Source organism: Hyla sarda, chromosome 6 (genome assembly GCF_029499605.1).
Source record: "Hyla sarda isolate aHylSar1 chromosome 6, aHylSar1.hap1, whole genome shotgun sequence".
Lineage (NCBI taxonomy): Eukaryota > Metazoa > Chordata > Amphibia > Anura > Hylidae > Hyla > Hyla sarda.
This window is the reverse complement of record NC_079194.1, coordinates 45,861,901-45,873,988: the sequence shown is the minus strand read 5'-3', so window position 1 is coordinate 45,873,988 and position 12,088 is coordinate 45,861,901. Positions and strand designations below refer to the sequence as shown.

General features: G+C 45.1%; 1 protein-coding gene across 2 annotated transcripts in view; it reads right to left on the bottom strand.

Moving 5' to 3' along the window:
- FIRRM (FIGNL1 interacting regulator of recombination and mitosis) overlaps window positions 1-12,088 on the bottom strand; it is a 105,928-nt gene that overhangs the window by 93,502 nt on the left and 338 nt on the right. The window contains exons 2-6 of one of the 2 annotated variants that reach the window (XM_056523585.1): window positions 11,943-12,037; window positions 7,577-7,617; window positions 7,407-7,495; window positions 5,685-5,789; window positions 3,496-3,636 (exon numbers count right to left, since the gene is read on the bottom strand). In XM_056523585.1, coding sequence (XP_056379560.1) covers window positions 3,496-3,636; window positions 5,685-5,789; window positions 7,407-7,495; window positions 7,577-7,617; window positions 11,943-12,031 — 465 coding nt within the window. In that variant the 5' untranslated portion in view covers window positions 12,032-12,037. The remainder of the gene's footprint in view (window positions 1-3,495; window positions 3,637-5,684; window positions 5,790-7,406; window positions 7,496-7,576; window positions 7,618-11,942; window positions 12,038-12,088) is intronic. The other variant, XM_056523586.1, reaches the window with a different exon arrangement.

The following is a 12,088-nucleotide window of genomic DNA, read 5'->3' as shown; positions in this document are numbered from 1 at the left end:
CAATTACTGGGTGGACGTAGCCCCCAGGCCCTAGCGACAACCCTTCGCTGTATGGAGGAGCCACCCTGCGTCCCCAGAGGGATCGGAATCCTGCATACTGGAGCTGGGCAAAAAGACAAGACATGTTGAGAGCCATTCTGGACAATGACAAAGGCAACAGAGTAGGTGCCTGAGCCACCCTGGGCAGAAACCCCAGAAAAGTACCTGGAGGCACATGGAGGGGCTGAACTGACTTTGTTACCCCATCAGGCCCCATGCCAGAACAGAAGTGCTCAACCGCCGCAGAACTGCAGAAACAAAATCACAGGAAACCCCGAGGCACACCCCACCAAACAGAAGGAAAGGTGGGCTCTACACTTAAAGAGCGGCCTCAGCATATGTAGGGACACAGACATGGGTACCTCACGATAGAAGTGGGGTAGCAAGACTGCAGACACAAAAGAAACTGACATAGCAAAACCACATTGCAACCTTAGAAAGTAGAACAGAGTGATGGTGGTGCTGTTGAGAAAGTCCCTGGAACCTGCAGAAAAAAACAACACCCCATCTCCTAATGGTGCCACACACCAAGACTGCAGGCGCAGACTCAAGAGATGAAGAATGTATGTGGAGCAGGAAACATGCCAACACAGTCTGACGTACAGGTAGAAAAAAGGGGCCCATGAACGCACAGAGATACACTTTGTGGACCTTTACCTGGAAAGAGAGGCACCGGACTGCAGCCGCAGGATTGGCAGAAACGGAGAGGTAACCCAGTGGATTAGAAACCATGTAGACACAGTCTGGCTACGTGGCTCACTCGGAACTACACCTCGGCAGAGGCCTACCTGGACGACCATCCATGGTGTGGACAGAGTATGGTAGTTGACCTGACGTAGTAGTAAGCCATGCGGGAAACCATCTGGCCGACTGGTAAATGATTCCTGAGCACACAGGGCCACTCCATTCAACCTCCCACAGAAAGCGGGGTACTGGAGTGCGGCCTATCCAACGGGCGACCTGGTGGAATAGAAGACCTAACAGACGAAGGACTGTCTGACTGGCATCAATCCCGTGTACCCGTAGGGACCCTCCTCCAGATCCCTCACCCTAGCAGTGAGGTACGGGAACCTGGCTATGTCCGCAGCAGCCCTGAGATCAGAGATCGATGGCGGCGGAAACCGTGCAGACAACAGTCTGACTGAACAAGAATACCTCCAGGTGCTGGCGAAAAGGGGACAGCCAGATAGGCGATAACTGTGTCCCTTTCCATAGGTGGGAGGGCGGGGAGGCCTAGGAGACATTGATAGAAACCCTGCCCCCCTGGGAGATTGAGGGAGGCTAAGAAGCCGTGTAAAGCACCCCTGTCATCCCGTACAGAGTTTGTTGGACCCGCTGGGTCAGTTCTATGTATACCGCTCCAGCAGCGAGGTACCGGAACTCTAGTGTCGCAGATACATCAGCCGAGTGACAGGTTGTGTTGGAAACCATGCTGATCACTGTCTGGCTTACTGGTACGGGTCCATAGTAGGCAACGGGTCACTCCGTCGGACACCTCGCACAGTAGTGAGGTGCCGAAACTCCAGCCACCTATACATCAGCCGTGTGATGTGTGACAGACGGTGTAGGAAACCATGCAGACCACTGTGTGATTTACTGGTATGGGTCCAACGTATACTACAGGACACTCCTTCCGACACCTCGCACCAGCAGTGGGGTACTAGAGTGTCAGCTGCGGACACAGCAGCAGTGAAATGACAACTGTCTGGCATAATAATATCCGGTCTAATCCATGCCCATGCAGGAATATTCCCTTGAGGACCGTGCGCTGGATGAGGGGATCCGTAGCACTAGCTGCTGATGCGATAGCCTGAGGAGAAGGGAATCCCATAACATCACATGCCAAGAACACCCCCAGGATGGATGGCCCGCAGACCTGACAGATGAGGAATCTTAAAAGAAACCTGAGCATCTGCCAGGAATGCAAAAGAGCTTGTTCATTGTATGGCACTCAGTGGTAGAAGAGAACAGATTGCTAGAATATGACTCCTGGTAGGTTCCAAGGGAACTTGAATCCCTGGTAACAACCCACCACGGCGGTTTACATATGCTCCATGACAGTGAGCAACAATGCCGGATTAGAACAGATAAGGCCGGTCAAGGCTGCAATTAAAATTCATTAAAATATGATGCCACAAAATCCTGGAAGGGAACATTGGGCGCAGGGGACCCTGCAAAGTGCTGCTCGCAGAAATTATAACCGGCAGACAGTAAGCCCCTGGGGCAGTGACTATAAGTGCCTGCTAAGCCGCTGCTCCGGCAGGGGACAATAGCGGGCCGGACATCGAGCTCCCGCCAGGCTGCTGCCTCGGGAGCCAAGGTGCTTTTGCCCACGCCGACCCCCGCAACGGGGAAGGAGGGCGGAGCTGGAACCTCCAGCAGCGTGCGAGCAAGAGAGGAGGAGCTGTCTCATCTCCCGGCTTATGCGTTGAATCCATGTGCCGCCAGGGCTCTGGACTCCTGCCGGCTGAGCAGACCCCCAGCAGAGAAATTCATAACCGGCAGAAACAAGAACAGCAAGGCTGTTCAGAGGTGAGCGAGCAAAGAACTCCTGTGGAGGGAGCCGCTGCAAAATGCCGGCAGCTGTCCTCCCCAGGACCTAGTATGCATAAAACACAGACCCCCGCCCCCCCCAGGGGACCTAAGGGAGCCCCAACATGATCTTCCAATAAAGGATCCACTGTAAGAGAAAGGAGGGGGGAATATACTCACCTGTCTACTTATACTTCAGCCAGCTTTTAAGTCACCTGCATCACGTCAGGCTGAGACAGCAAGACAAGCAGGGAAGATGGAGGAACCCGGACCCTAGGTGCAACCCCAGGCGCTGGCCATTGGCGGGAAGGGGTTAATGGCGCATGCTTCATGTCCCGTGCCCCTTAGCCGCATATGGGGGAACAGGTAGCGCCATGCTCCTGAACTCCCAACCTGAAAAGAGGAAACAAAAGGGAGTAAAGAACCTAACTAAAAAGCCCTTACTAGAAAATAATAAAAAAAGACTAGGTCTGGAGAGCTCCCAGACCTGTGTCTTGCCTCCTGCGGACACTAGCTAAAACTGACTATTTCACTGCAGGTGGGCGGGTATATCCTGCCAGGGAGGAGACAACTTTTTTTTCCTATTGTCAGCACCTCCTAGTGGCAAAAGCATATACCCATCAGTAAGGTGTCCCTCAATGAAAACCGAGAAATAGTGTTTTTTTTGTTTGTTCATTTCACGCCACAAATAAAATGTTTTTTGTTTTGCCGCAGATTATGTCATAAAATGAGTAATGTCTTTACAAAGTACAATTGGTGACGCAAAAAACAAGCCCTTATATGGGTCTGTAGGTGCAAAATTAAGGGGTTAAGAATGGCTTGTTTATATTTTCACCCCCCATGGAGATTATTGTATCACCCCAGACAATCACTTTAAATGAAAATCAAAGAATTATAGCTCATTGTTTCATGCACGCAGCTCACCTTGCAGTGGGTGAAAACTACTATAAGAACCTGCAGCACAGATGAAGGAAGAGACTGAATATTTTCGAAGGTCACTGGTTCCTCGATGGAACAGACATAGCGCACACAAGTTGTTAACGCTTCTATCCACTGAGTCATATCCTGCATTTATAAGAAACAAAAACAAATTAAAATTAAACCAAAAACATTTTATCTCACATAAACCTTCATTTCTTCACCTATAAACATTATGTGTCAGGTCAAGGTCAAAAGATTCAAGAAAGTAATTGACACTTTGGATGGAACAAGGTTACCTTTTTTTTTAAAGAATATGTTCTATCCCAGAAACTACAAGAATGAGCATCAATAGGTAGACATGAAAATGTTAGCAAACTAGGCTATTATCAGGAAGTCAACCAAATATAAAAAACTGAGAAACTCCTTTGTACTTTGAGGTAGCCATATTTATATGTTAACACCTGAGATGCCTGGGAGATACCAATGGTAAGAGTTTGGTAGAATGGATAGACTAACGTCCCGTGGGAGGGAAACAGCCTCTTTTAGAAATCTATGGAAAGAGGAATATATTTTCAAATGGTAATGAGCATTATCTAATTAAATATCAGCCATGCCAAAGTTTGGGCATTACATATTTATAGTATTATCTAGGACTACCATGAGAGATTTTTTCCCCTAAATTTATAATCATTCTGAAGGAGCTGAGAGGAATAACATCAATTCCTGGCACAAAAACCCTTTCCCTATTCTCCATCTTGTATTCAACATTAGTTTTCTGTGGCCAGACCAGAGTCTCCAGATCTCTTCCCGCGTGCTCAACTGCACAGAACAAATTGGAAATAATAAAGTCTATGGTTTCTACATGCCTGCTTGAAGATGGAGTTGTTGTTTACTTGTGCTCAGTCTAATTCTCAATAGAAAAAAAAACACATTGATATTTTATTAGCCAGAGGCGCAACATTTATGTCACAAGTGCAAATGACACATGTCTCCGTCACTTGATTGTAAGGTTTGCTAAGGTAATATCGCGCCTTCTCTTCTACTCCATTTCCAGGTCACTTAGAGGGGATATCCAGGAATAGAATAACAGAGCTAGTTTCTTCCAAAAACAGCAATGCACCTGGTCCTCAGGTTGTGTGTGGCATTGCTACAATAAACCAAAATTCCAGTCCTTAAGAATATCACCAGGTTAAATGAATAAACTAGTGCGTATTGACATCTGCTACATTTTATTTTAAAAAAAAATTTAAAAATATTATAATGAAAATATCAGAAAGACTGTGTTTCAGGTATATAATGCACCTATTTATTGAAACACATTACAATATAAAATAGGTACATTATATACCTAAAGCACAGTCTTTCTGATATTTATGAATGAAAGAAGAAGCAATCGGCACTGCGGCTTGTTCCCGGTGCACGTAGCTGTTGAGAAAGGCTCAGGTGGAGCCGCAACACGTGCAGTAATACTAAGCTGATAGCTTAATTAAACAGTCAAAAGCTATCTACCGTGTACAGGGACTTTCTTCATTTCTGATATTTATATCATAAAAATATTTTACATTGAGGACTGGAGTTTTGTTTTATTGTAGCACATAGAAATTGCACCTTTGGGTATTGCTGATCATCCAGTTTTACCTTGTTTATTTTAGGTGTGAGCTGCACACATTCTGCGATTTCTATGTGTGGCATTGCAACTTGGCTCCATTCACTTCAATGAAACTGAGCTGCAATACCACTCACAACCTTCTAATAGGTGCAGCGCTAGTTTGTGAAGAAACTCATTTTGTTTTTCTAATTCTGGATTTCCACAGCAAATCCACAGAAAGCTGCAGTTAAATCCGTGCAGATTTTATTGTAGATTTCTCAGCAATTTCAAAGCTCCTGATCATGTGTTTTTTCTTGCATATTGCTGTGCCACTATGGCTACTGGTACTCCTATGATTGTCATTTTCAATCAGTTTTTCACGATCGTTCTTACTCATTGGAATTTTTCTTCTGTTAGGGCAGCTCACACGTGCCATATTTTGCTGCTGCATATTTTCCTACCCTCTGAAGTCAATGGGTAGCAAAATCAGATGCAGAAAAAAAGCCTAATACAACACATGTGACCCTGCCATTATAATTTATTTTTGGAGACAAAAATCAAGATCAGATATGCCGACAAAGGCAGTGATAAGCGGGTAACATACCTGGAGAATATTTCGTAACGTGTTCTTTAGTTCAGTGTTTTGACTTGATAATTGGGACGCCTGACTTGAGATTTCAAATACCAAGTTGTGAAAATGCTTCACAGCCTTAGGAGAGAGAAAAAAAAACATCCTTACAAAAGGAAATGATTATTATAGGAATTATCAACAGCATTTAAGTGATTCTTATACAGTACACTGTGAATTCAGGAATTATGGAATTCAGCTCCTCATCCTTTTTACCCCCCAACATCTGCCAGCAGGGTAAAGTCAGGACACCTTCACACACCGGATGTTCAACATTTCCTGCCAATATGTTTGGTTCGGCAAGGCCCCTTTTAGACTCACTATTTCCTTTGTGTTACAATTATTTATTCTTCTCCAGACAGCATCTATGTTGTTCATTTTTTAAAGTCGTTGCGGCAGCAGAACACACATTTAGGCTCCTCACAACTCTCTAGCCTGCTGCTAAAACAGGCAGTCTATGGAATTGCCAGAAGTCCCATAGACTTGCATGAGACTTCTGGCATTTCTGTAGACCACTCAATTTATCAGCAGGCTATGGAGTTGCAGGGAGTTTGAATGAGTATCCTGTTGCTGCAACAATATAATAGTTACCCTTTATCATTGCTGGATCATCGCCTTTTCTTGCCTCTCTCAGTTGGCAGCTTGATCAAATAGCTCAGCAGTCTCAAATGGCTGTCTGGGCATGCTGGTAGTTGAAGTTTTGCAACATCTGGAGGGCCACAGTTTGAGATCACTGGGTTAGCTCTGACTTAACCAACTCACCATTTCTAACCCTTCGATCACCATCTCCTTTCTTTTGGCATGACAACAACTTTTTTACCCTCCACAATCCTACCCTCAAGTGTGCCTTCAGCTGTTGCACAAGTACAACTTTAAGTATGCCCCGAGTGGTAATTTAGCAACAGCTGGAAGCACACTGGTTGGGAATCACAAACCTACACGGTCCTGTGCCTGAAGCATAAAATCAGACCATAATATTTTCCTCCTACATTACCACAATATGCACCAACACCCGCGCCAAGTAGTTCTGTCAGGTCAGCATATTGCGCTGAATTCAAGTAGTGGAAAAAACAGACATGGTCGCACATCCACAACATGCACAGTGATCTAAGGTTTCTCAGCAAAATGTATTAAATTAACAGGTCCCAAACACCTTATCCCCTATCTAAAGGATAAGGGGATAAGATGTTAGATCGCGGTCCTGCCACTGGGGCCGATCTCCGTGCCGGCAGCATCAGGAACGCAGGGGTTTGCAGCAGCAGAACAGCTTCTGCGTTCGTGATGTCACGCCACACCCCCTCTATTCATGTCAATTGGAGGAGGCATGGTGGCTATGACGTAGCCATCACGCCTCCTCCCATAAAAGTGAATTGGGGGGGGGGAGCGTGGCAGCAGCATCGCCAGTCACTCAGCGGAGTTCACTCTGTGCGCCGGAGGACGGGTGCCGCGCCGGAGATCACAGAGGTCCCCATTGGTGGGACCCCTCGTGATCAAACATCTTATCCTCTATCCTTTACATAGGGGATAAGATGTTTGCGGTGGAGTACCCCTTTAATGATCATGAAGTGCAAGCCGCTAGCCACATCACAGCCACCTGTAAGTAGTGCTCTATATTTGCCACCAAAACAACAGAAGCTAATCTGAGAACAGACATCTATTTCACATGTATTCAGATAGGCAGCCCTCTGGTTTAGTTACCCTTGGTAGAAGCTGTAAGAATACGTCTTGTTCCAAGTCCACAACAGTGATATGAGGCAGAAACATCTCTGTAACAATTTTGAACAACCCTGAAAGAGGGGGGAAACAAATTTACAAAAAGGAAACAAAATTATATATCTGCAATATTTTAAAAGTAAAACTTTACTTACGTATTTCTTCCTTCCAGTCATCAGAGCTCTGAAACATTGAGTATTAACTGTTAAGGTAAACAATGTACGGCAGCATACATCATGAGATGTCTGAGGATGCGTTTACAGTGACCCCCTGACCTACGATGGCCCCGATATACGATCATTTCAACATATGATGGCCTCTCAGAGGCCATCGCATGTTGAAGGCAGCATCAACATACGATGCTTTTGTATGTCGGGGCCATCGCATAAACGGCTATCCGGCAGCGCAGACTGCTTCAGCTGGCACCGGATAGCCGTTTACAGTGCCCCGTGTGGTCCGCTGACGATCACTTACCTGTCCTCGGGGCTCCGGCGCATCCTCTTCAGGATCCCCTGCATCGTCATCACGTCGCTGCGCACGCCGTCCCGTCATCCAATAGGAGAGGCGTGCGTAACGACGTGATGGCGGCGGCGGAAAGCGAGGACGTCGGGGGAAGCAGAGGCCTTGCCGGAGCGTCGGGGACACCCCGGGGACGCGGCAACAGCGATGGAGGGCGACATCCAGGGCAGCGGTGATGGTCCAGAGCGGCAGGGACACGTTGGTAACACGTTGGGGACACGTTGCAAAACTACAACTCCCAGCATGCTGGGTGTTGTAGTTTTGCAACATCTGGAGGTCCGCAGGTTGTAGACCACTGTCCTATACTTTACATTGCACGGATCCCTCAACATACAATGGTTTCAACAAATGATGTTCGGTTTGGAACGGATTACCATCGTATGTTGAGGGACCAATGTACATTTGTAGTGTACAATGAATGTTGACGGTAAATGTGTTGCAGACATTGCCCTTGTGAACATAGCCCAAAAGCTATCTACTGCGGGCACAGAGGCTTTCAGCTGCCATGGTAACCAATTGGCACATCACAATTGTATTGTGAAGGTGCCCATCAGATTCCGGACAGGTGCAGAACCTGTCAGTTCACTTTCTGCACGCTGCGATTACTATTCATCGCAGCATGCAGAGGGATAAACTGCTGGAATCTGACTAAAGTGGAATTATGTGGTTTATCAAAGACAATTAGTGGCATCCATTACCCAGGGGCTCTAATACAATATTCTCCAAACTGTGGCTCTGCAGCTGTTGCAAAATTACAATTTCCTTCACGCTTGGACAGTCTTTGTATCAAATAAAAGTGCATAATAGTCTTCTGTGCTATTCCATACAGCAGTGTTTCCCAACCAGGGTGCCTCCAGATGCTGAAAAACTACAACTCCCAGCATGCCCAGACAGCCAAAGGCTGTCCGGGCATGCTGGGAGTTGTAGTTTTGCAGCATCTGGAGGCACCCTGGTTGGAGGGGTAAAAAAGCAGCACCTGTGTATACAATCTTGATAATGTGGGCTTATTGAGCAGTGTGACATAAACATGGGAGTGCTATCCTGGTAAATGAAGCAAAGGGTACATTTCGCAGTACACCAGTAATGGTCAATACACCTCACTGCTGCAGATTTAGGCTACAGACAGACACAGCGCTATTGTCTAAAAACGTGGAAAACTTTTTCTTTTTAAATCAACTGGTGCCAGAAAGTTAAAAAGATTTGTAAATTACTTCTATTAACCCCTTAACGACGCAGGACGTATATTTATGTCCTGCGCCGGCTCCCGCGATATGAAGCGGGATCGCGCCGCGATCCTGCATCATATCGCGTCGGTCCCGGCGCACATCAACGGCCGGGACCCGCAGCTAATACCACACATCGCCGATTGCGGCGATGTGCGGTATTAACCCTTTAAATGCGGCGGTATTAACCCTTTAGAAGCTGACCGCCGCATTTAAAGTGAAACTGAAAGTGACCCGGCTGCTCAGTCGGGCTGTTCGGGACCGCCGCGGTGAAATCGCGGCGTCCCGAACAGCTGACCGGACACCGGGAGGGCCCTTACCTGCCTCCTCGGTGTCTGATCGACGAATGACTGCTCCGTGCCTGAGATCCAGGCAGGAGCAGTCAAGCGCCGATAATGCTGATCACAGGCGTGTTAATACACGCCAGTGATCAGCATAGGAGATCAGTGTGTGCAGTGTTATAGGTCCCTATGGGACCTATAACACTGCAAAAAAATGTAAAAAAAAAGTGTTAATAAAGGTCATTTAACCCCTTCCCTAATAAAAGTTTGAATCACCCCCCTTTTCGCATAAAAAAATAAAACAGTGTAAAAAAAATAAATAAACATATGTGGCCGCGTGCGTAAATGTCCGAACTATAAAAATATATCATTAATTAAACCGCATGGTCAATGGCGTACGCGCAAAAAAATTCCAAAGTCAAAAAAAGTGTATTTTGGTCACTTTTTATACCATTAAAAAAATGAATAAAAAGTGATCAAAAAGTCCGATCAAAACAAAAATCATACCGATAAAAACTTCAGATCACGGCGCAAAAAATTTGTCCTCATACCGCCCTGTACGTGGAAAAATAAAAAAGTTATAGGGGTCAGAAGATGACATTTTTAAACGTATAAATTTTCCTGCATGGAGTTATGATTTTTTCCAGAAGTGCGACAAAACCAAACCTATATAAGTAGGGTATCATTTTAACCGTATGGACCTACAGAATAATGATAAGGTGTAATTTTTACCGAAATATGCACTGCGTAGAAACGGAAGCCCCCAAAAGTTACAAAATGGCGTTTTTTTTTCGATTTTGTCGCAGAATGATTTTTTCTTCCGTTTCGCCGTGCATTTTTGGGTAAAATGACTAATGTCACTGCAAAGTAGAATTGGCGAAGCAAAAAATAAGCCATAATATGGATTTGGTGGAAAATTGAAAGGGTTATGATTTTTAAAAGGTAAGGAGGAAAAAACGAAAGTGCAAAAACGGAAAAACCCTGAGTCCTTAAGGGGTTAAAAAATCTTAATCCTTCCAGTACTTTTTAGGGGCTGTATACTACAGAGGAAATGCTTTTCTTTTTGGATTTCTCTATTGTCACTAGCACAGTGCTCTCTGCTGACCTCTGCTGTCCATTTTAGGAACTGTTCAGAGCAGGAGAAAATCCCATAGCAAACATATGCTGCTCTGGACAGTTCCTAAAATGGACAGAGATGTCAGCAGAGAGAACTGTGGTCGTGATATCAGAGAAATCCAAAAAGAAAAGCATTTCCTCTGTAGCATATAGCCCCTAAAAAGTACTGGAAGGATTAAGATTTAATAGAAGTAATTTACCAATCTGTTTAACATTCTGGCACCAGTTGATTTAAAAAAAACATTTTTCCATGGGAGTACCCCTTTAACTTTGCTATTGAAAGATCATGGCCTAAAAATTTGCCAAAACCAGGATGAAACGTTTTGAAAGTAACTCTGATAAGGAAAAATTGGCAAACTGTGCGCGCTGTTGTTAAAAATAGTGCACAGCATTTTTCCTGACTTTTTCCAACTAAAATTATGGTAATGACGTAATAAGCGAGGGTCCGTAATTTCTGCGCCAATAACTGCGCGGCTATATGCCATGTGAATATGATCTAAAAGAAACCTAAGTGTTGCCCACAGCAACCAATTTCAGTACATCTTTCATTTCACCAAAACAGTTTAAGAAAGGAAAGCTGCGCTCTGATTGGTTGTTAGGCTGGGTTCACACGTTTTTTGGAATACAGTTCACGTATACGTTTTCAATCTGAAAACCGTACGGAACCGTATTGAAAACCGTATGCCAAACAATGTATCCAGTTGTGATCGTTTTGCATCCTGTACGGTTTTGGCAGTTTTTTTCCCGTACCCAAAACTGTAGCCTACCCCGATTTTTGGTCCGCGTGAAAACACGTATTGAAACGTATTGTTTAGTTTTTTTGTAACATGAGAGTCAATGGGAAACATACAGAACCGTATGTACGTACGGTTCCATCCGGTTTTCACCTTCCAGTTTTTGACTTTGTAGTTTTTTTTCTTGCACTTTCAATCAAACAAGTGTAACTTTATTAGTAATGGAGTGAAAAATTAACGTACAGTTTTTTTTTTTTATCTTAAAATACGGATGCAACCGGACATCATTATTTAAACCAAACCGTATAGAGATTAAAATTTGTACACACGTTTTGACAGTTTAGTCAGGTTTTGAGGAATCCGTTTTTTTTTTTTTTTTTTTTTTTTATTAAAAACCTGATAAACCTTATTAAAAACAGAACCGTATTGCAAAAACGTGGTGTGAACCCAGCCTTATGGGGGCAGCTTGTTTAATTATGAAACTGTTGCCCATAGCAACCAATCACAGCGCGGCTTTCGTTTTACCACAGCACTATAATAATGCCGCCTCTGGTTGGTTGGTTAGTTGCTATGGGTAACAGAGCTTGACAATTCCCCCCTCCCCCTCCCTTTAGGTGCCCATCCCGGGATCACTACGGGCAGGATATGAGGAGTTTAGGCAGCGCGGCCGGCAGCTCCCTCTGACACATCTCCCGGCTCCATCCGCTCATCTCCTCCAGCAGACCCGCCTGCGACATGACGACCTGCAGAACGATAGGAACCCGTCAGCGACAAGACTCCAAGTTTGGCGCGTC